This window comes from Cryptococcus depauperatus, chromosome 1, assembly GCF_001720195.1.
Source record: "Cryptococcus depauperatus CBS 7841 chromosome 1, complete sequence".
Lineage (NCBI taxonomy): Eukaryota > Fungi > Basidiomycota > Tremellomycetes > Tremellales > Cryptococcaceae > Cryptococcus > Cryptococcus depauperatus.
This window is the reverse complement of record NC_089468.1, coordinates 465561-480107: the sequence shown is the minus strand read 5'-3', so window position 1 is coordinate 480107 and position 14547 is coordinate 465561. Positions and strand designations below refer to the sequence as shown.

Sequence of the window (14547 nt, the reverse complement as noted above, 5' to 3'; positions counted from 1 at the left end):
AGCCACTTTCACCGTCAACTCCCGCATGAGTCTCTTCGTCACCTTACAGCCAAGTCTGCAAGTAAGCACCGCCATCCTCCAGTTCCGGATACAAGGCCTCCGGCGACAGGATCGTAGCAACATTTACAGACATCATTCTCTCAACCTTTGCTTCTGCTGAGTTGCACCTGCAATCCTGCCTCGAACCGCAGCGCTATAAGGTTGACGAGGTTTGCGTTTGTACGAATTCGAAAACTTTGATCTTGTTAAACCAATATGTGCGAGTCTTTGACGTCCATTCGGTTCGTTCGATATCCTTGTTCTTCAAGACTTAAAGAATTATCAAGACTTGTCCACCAGCCTCGCGAGAAGTAAGTAGCAGAGTGTACGCTTGAAAGAGCATAGGCAATACGCTTTGCGAATGATTGCCCAGAAAAAGTCAGGTTGTTCGCAGTCGGCATGGTATGACGGAAACATCTTCATACTCAGGCTATTATGTGAAGAGATGTGACTGTCTCATCACTCTTTGACATGCTGTAATATCAATCGGCTTAAACCTCGTCAAACAACGAGTACCGCTGTCACCTTTAGTTAGCTCATAATCATCAGTATACAGGCGTCGTATCATTCATACAGGTATTCAGTGAGTTTGGCTTGTCATCAGATCACAAGTTATCTTGCCTCACAACAGAGCTGATGTCACTGAGTGTCGGTCAGAGTGAAGCAGCCATGTTATCCTTGCGTGACTCATAACCTTTTTAGTGCAATATTATTCTCTTAAGTGCAAAATCACTCTTGTCCATCCAAATCATCAACCCTTGTATCCTTGCTAACCAAATTCTGTAGCTTTTGAGAAGGTTTTGACAAAGTTAGCATATGTTATATGGAACCTACTTGTTGTAAGAAACCTTAGCTTACCCAACATGGTAGCAGTGAAGCCATAATATTAGACTTGTAGAGCTATTATATATAGTAGCTGGTTGCACTTTTGTAAATCTAAAGTTATTGTCGTAGTTCAGTATGATTTTGTATTTTGATATTTTTTTAAATATCTAATTAATTATTGTAATTTGTAACATGCCGGAATTATGGACAAATAGAAAAAGACAGATCTTGGGGGGCTTTCATTTGTTGCCGGATTTGTCGTTTACCGATGTTATTCAATTTAAATGCTTTTACGAAACAAAACTACAACTTGACAAGACGCATTTCAATTAATAATTCAAAAGTCAATAGAAATCATTTATGAGTACTGGAAATATTGATGAGTTCGTGATGTCTACTCTGATACAATGGAAGTGGATAGCTGATATGTCGGAGGATAGGCGGTTCCATACTGCTGTGGACATTGTCCAGAGGTTGGGACATGACTTGCCATTCAAACAGTAGTTATCTGACAGATATTGCAGTTTGCCAAAACAAGGACCAATACAGACCTCGTACGAGGAAAAGCTCTGGCTTTATTCCTTGTACAAACAAGGTTAGCCTTACGATAAAGGTCATAGAATGGCAAGCTAATGAGCATTGGTGGCAAGCGATGGAAGGAGACATCAACATCCCAAGACCGGGGATGCTTGATTTGTTGGGCAAATCCAAGTGGGATTCATGGAATAAGCAAAGAGGCATTGACAAGGATGAAGCTAAAATTCTCTATGTGAAAGCGTTGCTTAATGTAATTTTTTTGTGACACATTGGATGAAACTGATTGAATGTCTATAGATACTAAAGAAGAATCCTAAAGGTGAAGATATTGAAGGATATATTCAAAAGCTGGGGCTTTTCATTCCTCGTGGCTCGCGTAAGTCATGGTCACAGTAGGATATATATGTCCCAGTTGAAGGAACGTAGAGAGCGAAGATCCTCCTCGCCCGTCGTCACCAGCTTCTTCAACCTCTTCATACCATTCTTCACAGGCTTCGCCTCATATAAACTCCCAGTCACAGCAATATCTCCCTCCTGATCCGAAACTACCACCACCAGATGTTGCTCCAAGTATTATACCTCCTTCAGCACTCAATTCTTCTCATCGGTCGTTACTGTCCCTTCACCAGCTTGCACAAGAGCAGGCGGAGACATATTCTGGACTTGGTCCGTTAAAAGGGACTCTTCCTGGGTCAAAGACTCAAAGTATGAAGGGGAGCGCAGAGTATCGAGTACAAGAAAACAGACCTGAATCAGTTTATTCTTTCAGACAAAGATCATCATTTGACCCGCGAGCGAGGTTGGGTAGTCCACAGGCATCTCAGTTTGGTATCCACCAAACACAACCTATTCCAAGAGACTTTTCACAAACCCCTGACATGCATACTTCGCCTTACTTTGGCTCACACGAACCCACCTCTGTCTACCCACGCCGCCCGGGGTCGACATCCACATTCTCTCAACCCCCTGCCTTGAATATCTCATACACTTTGCAGCAAATTCAAACGTCCCTTATAGCTCTTCATGAGCGCCTGTCGACTTTAGAAAAGGCTCAAGCGATGCTGCTACGTAAAGACGAGCGTGGGAAGAGTTGGTTCGTTTGGGCATCGGAAGATGAGGACATAGACCAATTTGAAGACGACGCCACTAGGGAAAGATATGGTGGAATAGGCGTAAATACTATGACGAGGGTCAAGAGGAGGAAGTATCCGCTAAGTTTGGGGTTGATTTGGTTTGTTCTTCGGACACTGAGGCGGGCGGTGGTAGACGTAGGCGTCGGAATGACCATAATTTTTGTGTGGTTTGTGGTACTTAATGGAGGCTGGAAGAGAACGCGATGGGTGATAGTTAGGTTATGGGGAAGATGGAGTCGGATGAAGGAGGCTTAGCTTGACGCATGCTGTGTACGGTGTGGAGCATTAGCTCTTGTATCTCACTATCGATGTAGATCCAGCTGTCTATTCAGACAATAAAAGTTGCATGCGAACGGTGAACAACCAGACTTGATGGGGGACAATCTCTTGTACACATAACAAGAGATAATAATACATGATATATCTTCCCACGCATTGTTGCCCTCTGATATCATCGCAAAGTCATCGCTAATACATTCGAGGATCAAAAGAACCGCCACCAGATAAAGAGAATAAAGAAGAGCCCAATGCCGCCTATTGGTGCCCACTTGCGTATCAACGCTTGAAGATTGATGTTTCGTGCTGCTTTACGATATTTAACAGACTCGGAACGGAGAGATGTGGAGAGCTGTGACATCCCTACCCAATATTGTTGGCTTTTGAGCATAACATGATGTAAAACAGATACGTACGATCAAGAGAATCTCCACGCCAGAGCAAGTCTTCCATATTCTTTGTCATGATTTGTGTAACGTCCTTGAGATTCTCATTTAGCTGGTCTAGTCGAGAACTAGGAGCTGAAGGGTTATCCTGCTGGGTGAGCGAGCGAGAGTCTCTGTATAAACGGGTTGTCTTGCTAATGAATGTATCTGTCGCAGAATCAGATTAAGTTGCTCTAGAACAAGAGACAATAAGCGCACCAAATCCCATAAAAGCGTATGGTCGGGTAGCTCCATCAATCTTATCCCCATAGCTCCTTTGAAACTCTTTGGATAGCTCATCAAGATAAGAGAACGCAAGTTTCCTAGGGTAGGCGTTGTCGCAGAAACACATATAGATGGCTTTGTCGACAATCAAGTAGCTACAAGCATATGAGGTAAAATCCTAGCAATAGAACGATGTACTGACTGAAGCGTGTAAGCTCCTGATTCTATAGAGCATGCTGGTTCCGAGTTTGCATTGAGGCGTCTAAAAATGAGTTTTGATTGCTGTTTGTACTCTGTTAATGCCTTTTCTGTCTGTCTAAATATTCAGCTTGGCAAAGTGAGTGTTGGAGATCAAAATTGACGGACCGTCTCATCGTCAACACTGGCTGCAAGGGGAAGAGCATCTTGGACTCTAAAAATAGTTGTCGACTTGACCATCTTGTATTTTTGAAAGTTGTAATACCTTTATAAATAATTATATCGTCGCAAGATGGATTAGGAGGTACGAATCGGTTACGTAATTATGAAAAGCGGACATATCCGTTTACAAAATCTTTAAATCAATGCAACCTCTAACTTTTTTTTCTTTCTTTTTTATGATATATATTTAAACGTAACGGAAACAGAGAAGGAAGACTGGGGTAGCTTGGAAGCATTAAATAGAGAAGGGAAGGCAAGATGGATATTTCCCATTCCCTCAACACTGAAATCGAATCCCTCTCCTTCTCTTTCCTATCTACAGATGATATTAGGAATATCTCAGTCAAGAAGATTGACAACCCAATCTTGCTTGATAACTTGAATCTTCCTACAAGAGGTGGCCTGTATGATCCAAAGCTTGGTCCTATGAGCTCCCGAGATATGTAAGTGGCATCTATCTCATGGGCATCTCGACTGACAAGCGGTAGTTGCGAAACATGCCATCTCTCCTATTTTGCCTGTCCAGGGCATTTCGGACACTTGGAGCTTCCGACTCCGGTATACCATCCATTATTCATGAATCAATGCTATGGCTTGCTCAGATCAGTGTGTCTTTACTGTCATCATTTCAAAATGCCCGAGATAGTTGTAAGTTGTTTTATTCCAAAACTTGATCTACCTATTAATGCTCATTTCACAGGCCGCATCTTACACAGCCCGTTTGCGACTTCTTGATGCGGGTCTTCTTACGGAATCCTATGAAGTATCCACTCTGTTTGACAACGCTATCGGCAAAGCTTCTCGACACAAGGGAACTGACGATGATGATGAAGATGCTGATGGCGATATCAATATGGATGCCCCTACCTCTCAAAATATCGAGTCTGCTGCCGATTTCATGGTCAGGATTGAAGCATACGTCTCTCATCGGCTCAAAACAGCCAAACAGAATGCCAGTAACATTAGGATGGAAGATGGTTATAAAGATGGATTGGTTTTTGAAGAAAGAAAAAAGCTTTTGCACGAATTTGGAAAAAAAATCTGGAACAGATGTAGTCGATGTTCCGCGTATGTGTTTTGCTGTTTTAAATATAACTGCATGATTGATCTTGTATAGTTATGGCAACACCTTTCGAAAGGAAAAAGCTATTAAGATCATTGAATACGACCTCACACCCAAGCAGAAGACTACCAACAAACTCGCTAATTTGCGTCGTCCTGACGTTCTCGCAACCGCTGGCAAGTACTCTTCAAGGGCACGTCGATCTGCTGATCCTGCGGATATCGATGAGGGAATAGAAATGGACAGCGACAAATCTAGTGTTTCCTCTGAAGGAGAAGGTGAATTCATTGATGAAGGCGATTCTGAAAACGATACTGAAAAAGTCGAGCAAACTATCGCCAAGTCTGCTAGTGGACAGGTGAAAGGATCTCGAGGAAGGAACGAGCGAGTTATGTCTGCGGCCGAAGTTCGCGCACATCTCCGTATGCTTTTTGGTAAGGAATCTAAGATCTGCCGCCTCATCTATGGTAAGCATGGGGACCCTCGTAATTCGTTCAGCGCTGCTCCTCCGCTTGCCGACATGTTCTTCATGGAAGTGCTTTCAATTACTCCCACTCGATTTCGACCTCCTGCCAAGATGGGCGATGAACTTTTTGAAAACTCCCAGAACTCTCTTCTTAGCGTTGTGATGAAGACATGTCAACGCATTCAAAAGCTCAATCAAGAACTTATTGACCAGGGTAGGGCAGAACGGGGCGAAATCGTTCTGGATGCTGTTGCCAAAGCTCAGGCTGGTCGAACTTTCGAGCTCTTGCTGGAAGCATTGATAAAATTACAGCACGACGTCAATAGCTTTGTTGATTCCACCAAGAACCCAACAATCATGAGACAAGGGAAGTTGCCTCCTCCTGGCATCAAGCAGCTCTTAGAGAAAAAGGAAGGTTTATTCAGGAAGCACATGATGGGCAAGCGTGTGAACTATGCTGCGCGGTCGGTCATCTCGCCGGATATAAACATTGAGACCAACGAAATTGGTATTCCTCCCGTTTTTGCGAAGAAGCTGACTTATCCCGAGCCTGTCACTGAACAAAATATTGCCGAGCTGCGTCAACTAGTCATAAATGGACCGAAGGTACACCCTGGTGCCTCCCTCGTTCAAAATGAGGATGGCACGCAAATTTCGTTAGATAGGACTACCATAGAGCAAAGAACGGCGATTGCTAATCAGCTCTTGACACCACAAGGTGATGATCATTTCGGCGCTGCTGGGCCGTCAAAGAGGAATAAAAAGGTTTACAGACATATAAGAGACGGCGATATCGTCATCCTTAACCGACAGCCTACCTTGCATAAACCTTCTATGATGTGTCACAGAGTTAAAGTCTTATTAGGAGAGAAGACCATTAGAATGCACTATGCCAACTGGTAGGACGCTGTTCAATAATAAATGAAGAGGAAATTGACGAAGTGTACAGTAATTCTTACAACGCCGATTTCGATGGCGATGAAATGAATATACATTTCCCTCAGAATGAGGTTGCTCGGGCTGAAGCTCTAATGATCGCCAACACAGATAACCAATATCTTGTCCCTACATCTGGTGGTCCTCTTCGAGGTCTTATACAAGATCATGTGGTCGCTGGCGTATGGATGTGCAACAAATCGTCCTTCTTCACCAGAGAACAGTACTTCCAGCTCATCTATGGTGCCCTCCGTACTGAAGAAAATTACACAGGCCAACCTAGAATCATTACTCTCCCTCCTGCAGTATTCAAACCGAAGCCCTTATGGACGGGCAAACAGATCATGTCCACTGTCCTCCTCAATCTCACGCCATCCAACGCCAAAGGTCTCAATTTGACTTCCAAAAACAAAGTTCAAAATAAATTATGGAAGAGGGATGATTCGTCCGACCCCAGTATGAGCGAAGAGAATGTTGTGTTTTTAGACGGCCATTTAATTTGTGGTGTACTCGACAAGTCCCAATATGGTGCTTCTGGCTATGGTCTTATCCATTCTGTTCACGAGCTTTATGGCCCATACATTGCCAACAGGCTACTTGGTGTGTTGTCTAGGTTGTTGACCAAATATCTTCAGCACAATGCTTTTTCCTGCAGAATGGACGATTTGATTCTGACTGCGGAAGGCGAAAAGATTCGAAAGGATATTCTCGACAAGGCCTCAGGTGATGGCGCTGTGGTGGCTATGAAATATGTGGGATTGCCCGAGGACTCTAAAATCGAAGCTTCTGATACCGCTAAGAACCTTGCCATTAGACTTGAAGAGATTCTTCGAGATGATTACCTCATGGCTGGCCTTGATGCAGTGATGCAATCTGCTTTCAACAAGACTACCTCCAAGATTAACAACGATGTCTTGCCTGAGCACCTTGTCCGGCCGTTCCCCGACAACAACATGCAAATGATGACCATTTCTGGTGCTAAAGGCTCCAAGGTTAATGCGTCCCAAATATCAACTTTGCTTGGTCAACAGGCTTTAGAGGGTCGTCGTGTGCCTACCATGGTATCCGGTAAAACCCTGCCATCTTTCAAAGCTTTTGACACGAGCGCGCGGGCGGGCGGATATGTTGCCAACCGTTTCTTAACAGGCATCAGGCCTCAAGAATATTACTTCCATTGTATGGCTGGTCGTGAAGGTTTAATTGATACAGCTGTCAAAACATCGCGTTCAGGTTATTTGCAGCGATGCTTGATCAAGCATCTCGAGGGTGTCAAAGTACACTATGACCATACAGTTCGAGACAGTGATCAGTCTGTTCTCCAGTTCTTGTACGGTGAAGATTCACTGGACGTGACCAAACAAACTCATCTCAACAAGTTTGACTTTGCTGCCGCAAACCACATATCACTGCTCAATAAAGTCAGACCGAGTGATATCTCCGGCAAGGTCTCCGACGAAGCTCTCTCACACATGAAGAAAGCTCTCAAAAAGCCTCACAAACATTCTCCCGCTCTATCAATATATTCCCCCTCTCGATACATTGGTAGTATGTCTGAAGCCTACGCGCGCAAGCTCAATGACTATGTTGAAGACAATAGGCTCGGATACATTGGGAAGAAAGGCGAAAACAAGAAGAGTGCTTATACATGCGAAACCGTCCCCGAAAAGGAATTTATGCAATTGGCTAGGGCTAGATACATGAAGAGTTTAGTGGAGCCAGGAGAGGCTGTCGGATTACTAGCCAGTCAAGGCGTGGGTGAACCTTCAACACAAATGACATTAAACACTTTTCACTTGGCTGGTGAGCACAACTGTGGTATTTGGGTTGAATGTAGAGTCTAACAAATCTTACAGGTCATGGTGCCGCCAATGTGACCCTCGGTATCCCTCGTCTGAGAGAGATTGTCATGACTGCCTCTTCAAAACCCACTACACCAACCATGAAACTTCCTCTTCGAGAACATATCTCCGACAAAGATATTGAAACTTTTGTCAAGCAAGTCTCCCGTTTAAATTTGTCTGCAGTCGTCGAGCGGGTTATTGTTACTGAGCGTTTATCAGCTAAGACATCAGAATCAGATTCTCGTCAAAGAAAGTACACTGTGCTTTTAGAATTATATCCCCCAGAAGAGTATGTGCCCGAATATGAAGTTACTGCAGAACAGATCCACGAGTCTCTGGCTTATAGCTTCGCGCCAAGATTAAAAAAGGAGATTCAGAACGAGATTAGAAGGGTGGCTAAATCTAAAGAACAAGATCTTCTCGTTGGTAAAGGTAAAAAGGTACAAGCTAATGGCGATGAAGGCGATGATGAGGAGAATGAGCAGCCTGAATTAAGAAGGAGAGGCAGGGATGACGAGCTTGATGATGATGATGAAGACTCGTATCAACTCAAACGGGCTGCTCAAGCAAAACAACACGAATATGAAGAAGAATCAAATGCAGCTTCTGATGCTGCAGATCTTGAGGACTTTGTAGAGAAAGAATTAGAAAACGATGATGGAGAAATAGAAAACGATGCTGTTGAGAAGGCTCAGAAGGACCAAAAGGCGGATGATTTGGCAGAACTATTCAAACTGTCAAGCAAATATGCTTCCACATTTAGCTTCGATAACCATGCTGGCAAGTCTGCCCAATTCGATCTTGAAGTAAGTTTATGCACCCACCCAGATCAAGCTAACGTGTACCACGAAAGTTCCCCGCTACTGCTCCCAAATTACTTTTGGTAGATATCATTGAGAGGACTTGCAGAGCTTCAATCATTCACGAGATTGAAAACATTGGTAGATGCATGAAGATTTACTCTGACAAAGGAGAGTTTACTGTGAGTTCGAACAGATTATGACAACTCTCAATGTCTGACACTATCAGCGATCACTCGTTACAGAAGGTTCTAATCTCCGAGGCATGTGGGCCCTCGCCGATGAGCTTGTTGATCTTGATAAATTGTCTTCCAATGATATTTATGCCATCCTCAAGACCTTTGGTGTAGAAGCTGCTCGACGAGCTGTAATAGACGAAGTATCGAGTGTCTTTGGTGCTTATGGTATTGCTGTCGATTACAGACATTTGACGATCATAGCCGATTATATGGTAAGGTGTACCTCTAACTCTGGCAAAAAGATCATCTTTTAACAAGATCTTGCAGACCCATGCCGGTGGCTATAGACCGTTTAACCGAACAGGTATCTCTGCCAAATCATCACCTCTTCTCAAGGCTTCATTCGAGACTACTGTATCTTTCTTGTCAGAGGCTACTCTCCACGGTGATTTTGACGATTTATCAAGTCCGGCTGCTAAGATTGTCATGGGCAAACCCAGCGGAAGCGGCACTGGCTCTTTCGATATTCGAGCACTTACAAGATTATAGACAGGAAGGTGATCAGTCAATTTTGGGGTTCGTGTTTGACAAAGATTGTAAAACGGCATTCAGCTTTTGGTATACTATGCATGAGTTATGAGTCTCGTCGATTAGTATATTCAATAATGGAACTTTAGCAGAAGATTGAGGTTGTAACACATATCTATTTCTCGCCTTTGGGATAGTTCAGCAGCCAGCTCAAATGACAATAGTGCGATTCACAAGTGTACCTTTGTGGAGTTGTCTAATGTAGTATGGTATTACATTGATCTACATGACAATACATCCTTCCTCATTGCCAAAGGCTCCCAGATCCTACAACAGCTGTTAGCTCTCATATTTACTAAAACAAGATTATGGTAACTTGCAAATCCTTCTGGTAAATCACCCATAATTTCTTTAGGAGGCCCACCGAGGTCTTGCATATCAGAGACAAGCTTGGCAACCTCCTTGCTGTGCGTTTCGTCCGAGTATTCTGGCTTCTTGAAAGTCTCCATAATTTGTCTAACAAACACATACTGTTTACGGTGCTTTTCGAGATCTTCAGCAGGCGTACCCGCAGGCGGGGATTCAAGATAGGCTGGATACTATCACGATCAAACAGACGTTGGTTCACGAGCAATTACAACAGATGAGAAACTCTATACCTTGCTCGCCAGCTCTGCCATTGGATCCTCTAGCACTTCTTTTGTCATCAACTGTGCCATCATTCCTTCCAATACTCCTTCAAAATCTCCGTCGCCTTCATCTTCCAGATTCAAGTTCTTCAACAAATCAGGGTCTCCGCCTAAAGACGCTAACAGAGATGATAAGTTATTTTCAACATCGCCAGCGCCGTCTGTAGCAGTGCCTTTTTGACCCGCAGACTTGAGTGACTCAAGTGTCTTACGCAGTGTCTCTTCGTAAGATTGCTGAAGATTACACTCGCCTTTTGTACCAGATCCAGATGGCTTCAAAGGAGCTTTTGGCGCTGTAGTTTCTGGTACACTCTCTTTATTCTCTTTGTCATTTAAGCCCAGAGCTGCAAACCCTTCACCCGACAAAAGCATGTCTACAGCTTTCTGCCATGCTTGTTCCTCCGTTTGTATCGATAAATTCGAAGGATCTTGAGATTCCTTGTCTGTTGAAGTTTGTGATTGCTCCCTTGAATTTGAATCAGGCATCGCTTCAGGAGGGTGATCTCCTGCCAACTGCCGTAGAAGTGACTCCATATCCTCCATCAAAGCAGCCTCAAAATCCTCATCTGTTTTCCCTGTATTGGATTCTGGTAGATCTACCTGGGCCATAGATTTTAAATCATCTAGAGACCGAGCTTTCTCCTCTCGTTGCGAGCCGTTGAAAGATTCAAGCACATCTACAATAGTCAACATAACAAATTGTCTTTTGACAACTCACCATCCAAGTCTGACAAGTCCTCATCATCCTCTTCCTCGGCTTTTGACTTATTTTGTGGCTCTGGGTTTCCTCTAGATAATCCAGACATATTTGGTTTGGTTGAAGTCATGATAAGACAAAATCATCTTTTTGTTAACATTCACCGGCGAGAGTAGCCGGTAAAACGTTTACGTAAGAAAATACATTTCATTCTTGTGATTTCAATTTTCCAATTTTTTTCTTTCTATTCTTCGTCTTAAGTGATAACGGCTTTTTGAAATGGAGCGACTGTGTTTACAGCGCGCTGCAAATTAAATAGCTACAATAGTCATCGAAGTTGACGGTCAAGTTGAGAAGAACAGAGCTACCATTTGCCTGCCATCAAAACATGGATTTCCAGCCAACACAAACGACGTTAATTATAGGTCGATCCATGCAGTCCTCTTGCTGACAGAAATAGTTGTCATCGCTCTATGGTGACGTATGCGCTATAATACACGTATGAGTTCACTCGCGCCAGACATGTTCGATATCAGACACGTCCTAATTTGTCTTCAATCATAACGGCCGTTCGAATCAAGACTACAACATTAGGTATAAGTAATGACAAAACCATTTTTTCTTCAAACTTTGAAAGGGAAACGTGGTCAATGAATAATGGTCACAGCGTCTCTTACATGTTTCAAGAACGGTCATGCATACAATTTCAATTGGCGATGGACTGGCAAAACATAGAGGAATGCAGACTTGGTCAAGGTGTAAAGCTAATGTGGTTGTATTTAACGAGCATGATATGAGACATACTGACTATGAGCATCTTATTTCATTATGCTGCTTTTTCACGGTATGTTGAAAGTTTCTATAAGTATCGAAGAAAATAATATGATAACAGAATAGAAAGGTTGTAATAAACCAAACAGGGTGAATTGACACATTGTGTACGTTATAAATGCCTTTTGCCAGCTGCAGAAGAGCCTTCAAATGCGACAAGACAACCATCAAATTGGCAATAAGTCTATATAATAAAATCGACAAGGAATCACCGAGATGAATGATTCTTTTCACCTGTATTGAGCAGGTACATCCAAAGGTCGGGATGCGATCCATAATGCAGGGAGTTTTCAAAGTCTAGTGTTCTAGGTGAGCTGAAGATAGATGAATGTTGAATTTGTACTTGGATTTGGATACACCATAACACTTCTCCGCCAAATGATATTATTTAAGTTCTTTTCATGCATTTGTCTTTTGTTACTCTCCTGATCTACAGTTTCCTGACTGCGCTGTGCTTGTTTTGGTTTAATTCTCATTGAATGAGGGTATTTACTTTGACTCAAATTCAGCAGTATATTATATCTATCATAAAGTGTAATTCTTCTAGGCCGCGTAGCATACTTAACAATCATCATGAGTTATGAAACCGTCCTTTTCGGAGGGCGCGCGGTCAATTCCCATATATATATATTTTTGAATTTTTTCTTCTTTTTTCGGTCATCGCCGCCCTGGTGCCCTATACGCCCAAAAAAATTACCATTTGATTTTTTTCTATAATCTTTTTGTTTTGCTCTATACAACTATTAAAAGTAATATCCCACACTCGTTTGTCCTAAAAATGTCTATGCTAAGGACTATGTGAGTATGACTGAGATTGAAAGAGGTAGGATGTACTAACTCTTGATAGAAAACCAAAGAATGCCCGTGTTAAGCGTGCTTTGGGAAAGCGAGAACCTCAGATTGTGGAAAATGAAAAGACAGCTATATTTGTTCGAGGACAAAACAGTAGCGAGAGAGTACGATCTGTCATGAAGGATCTGGTAAGTTTCCTTTATATTAGCAATTCGTAACAGGTTAACAGAATCATTAGTACGCTCTCAAACGACCACACGCAATAAACTTTTCAAGAAAAAACGACATTCATCCTTTTGATGATCCTGCATCACTCGAGTTTTTCAGCGGCAAGAACGACGCGAGCTTGTTTTTGACTGGGTTACACAGCAAAAAACGGCCACATAATTTGGTGTTTACACGAATGTTTGATGGGCGAGTATTAGATATGATTGAGTTGGGTGTTGAGGAGTTCAAGTCAATGTCGGAATTCCCAGTACGCCTTGTCTAATCTTGCTCATAATTTCAGCTCTAATTGCTAAGCTGTTTTCAGAATCTGAAAGCATCCGTCGGTGTCAGACCAATGATGGTATTCCATTCCGATCTCTTTGACACCCATCCCACTTACCAACAACTAAAATCTCAATTGCTTGACTTTTACAATGGTCATCCTGTATCAGAAATGCCTTTGATCAACACCCTCGAACATGTTATTTCTATCACTGCTGGCCCAGTCACCGATGTTAACCCTCTTCCTGTGGTCCATCTCCGAGTGTATAGTTGCAAACTTTTCGCCACTGGTACTCGCGTACCACGAGTCACGCTCACCGAGATGGGCCCCTCTATCGATTTGTCTATACGGAGGATCCAGACTGCTGATGAGGAAATAATGAAGATGGCGCTCAAGCGGCCCAAACTGGCCAAGAACGATGTGGAGAAAGGTCTGGGCAAGAAGAGAAAAAACATTGAGACGGACGAGATGGGTGATAAGGTTGGAAAACTGCATATGGAAAGGCAGGATCTGGGCAAGTTGCAGAGCAGAAAGATGAAGGGATTGAAGCAGAAAGATGGAAAGAAGAGGAAGGTGGCTGAAACCGCAGATTAGATTCGTGTTGCATACTGGCGTGTATACTACATTTTCATCCTCATCACCTGGATTGTGAAGTGTTACAGGAAAGAGTAGCAACTCCAAAAGCTCAAATCCCATGACAGCCTTCAAACAAGCCAAGAAAGACGATGTCATTTTCAAAGCTGAGATATCCTGGATTGCCTAATAACTGACCATACAAGTTGTTCCCTATTTAACTGATGTCGCCGCATCCGTATATGTTTTTGAAAAACTTTGCAGTGAGCGCTGCAACTCAGATACTCATACGCCTATCATACATTTAGGAGTATTTATCATTGCCTAAATCATTCATCAGCTTCTAATCAGCAAAATTAAATGACCGTCCTTGCCATATCGTTCAAGTTGCTTTTTACCAGCTTTTTGAACTTGCAAAGATGAACTGAGTAAGATATAGGTATTAGCCAAATGACAACTTGATTTTTTCATTTGATCAAGACCTGAACCTAAACAAATGTACAAGAGTAACTAAAGTATGCGAGGGTTGGGAGCTCTATATTGATGAGCTACTTTAAAAACACCTCTAAGTCAGTCTCCCTGCTTCAGCCCTTGTTCTGATGTGAATATTGACTGGTCTCATGGCGGTATATGAATTTACAGGCAGCCAGAACCTTGCTTATCAAAAGGAGTCTTCACATGTATAGATAGATGCTTCTCTATCAGTCTTCTAGATGTCACCTTCTAGGGAAGTCGCAAGCATCTAGAATGGGCTCAATACATACATAAATACCTTGGGTAAG

General features: G+C 42.8%; 5 protein-coding genes across 5 annotated transcripts; 3 read left to right on the top strand and 2 right to left on the bottom strand.

The window, feature by feature from the left end:
- Positions 1-1224: 1224 nt before the first annotated feature.
- L203_100198 (uncharacterized protein) lies at positions 1225-2789 on the top strand (the record flags this gene model as incomplete). The annotated part of the gene is made up of 6 exons (XM_066209660.1): positions 1225-1247; positions 1305-1337; positions 1389-1459; positions 1515-1651; positions 1699-1777; positions 1828-2789. 6 exons carry the CDS (start codon positions 1225-1227, stop codon positions 2787-2789), a joined length of 1305 nt encoding a protein of 434 aa, XP_066065757.1.
- A 229-nt stretch (positions 2790-3018) lies between these two features.
- Positions 3019-3898, bottom strand: L203_100197 (uncharacterized protein; the record flags this gene model as incomplete). The annotated part of the gene is made up of 5 exons (XM_066209659.1): positions 3019-3173; positions 3227-3403; positions 3455-3615; positions 3663-3772; positions 3827-3898. The coding sequence occupies 5 exons, from the start codon at positions 3896-3898 to the stop codon at positions 3019-3021; spliced, it is 675 nt and encodes a 224-aa protein (XP_066065756.1).
- A 240-nt stretch (positions 3899-4138) lies between these two features.
- L203_100196 (uncharacterized protein) lies at positions 4139-9714 on the top strand (the record flags this gene model as incomplete). Its single annotated transcript, XM_066209658.1, has 9 exons — positions 4139-4323; positions 4369-4528; positions 4581-4948; positions 4998-6308; positions 6359-8145; positions 8199-8992; positions 9040-9168; positions 9216-9437; positions 9493-9714. The coding sequence occupies 9 exons, from the start codon at positions 4139-4141 to the stop codon at positions 9712-9714; spliced, it is 5178 nt and encodes a 1725-aa protein (XP_066065755.1).
- A 261-nt stretch (positions 9715-9975) lies between these two features.
- L203_100195 (uncharacterized protein) lies at positions 9976-11075 on the bottom strand (the record flags this gene model as incomplete). Its single annotated transcript, XM_066209657.1, has 3 exons — positions 9976-10020; positions 10074-10292; positions 10353-11075. 3 exons carry the CDS (start codon positions 11073-11075, stop codon positions 9976-9978), a joined length of 987 nt encoding a protein of 328 aa, XP_066065754.1.
- Positions 11076-12688: 1613 nt separating this feature from the next.
- On the top strand, positions 12689-13786 carry L203_100194 (uncharacterized protein; the record flags this gene model as incomplete). Its single annotated transcript, XM_066209656.1, has 4 exons — positions 12689-12708; positions 12758-12890; positions 12941-13177; positions 13235-13786. 4 exons carry the CDS (start codon positions 12689-12691, stop codon positions 13784-13786), a joined length of 942 nt encoding a protein of 313 aa, XP_066065753.1.
- Positions 13787-14547: the final 761 nt, after the last annotated feature.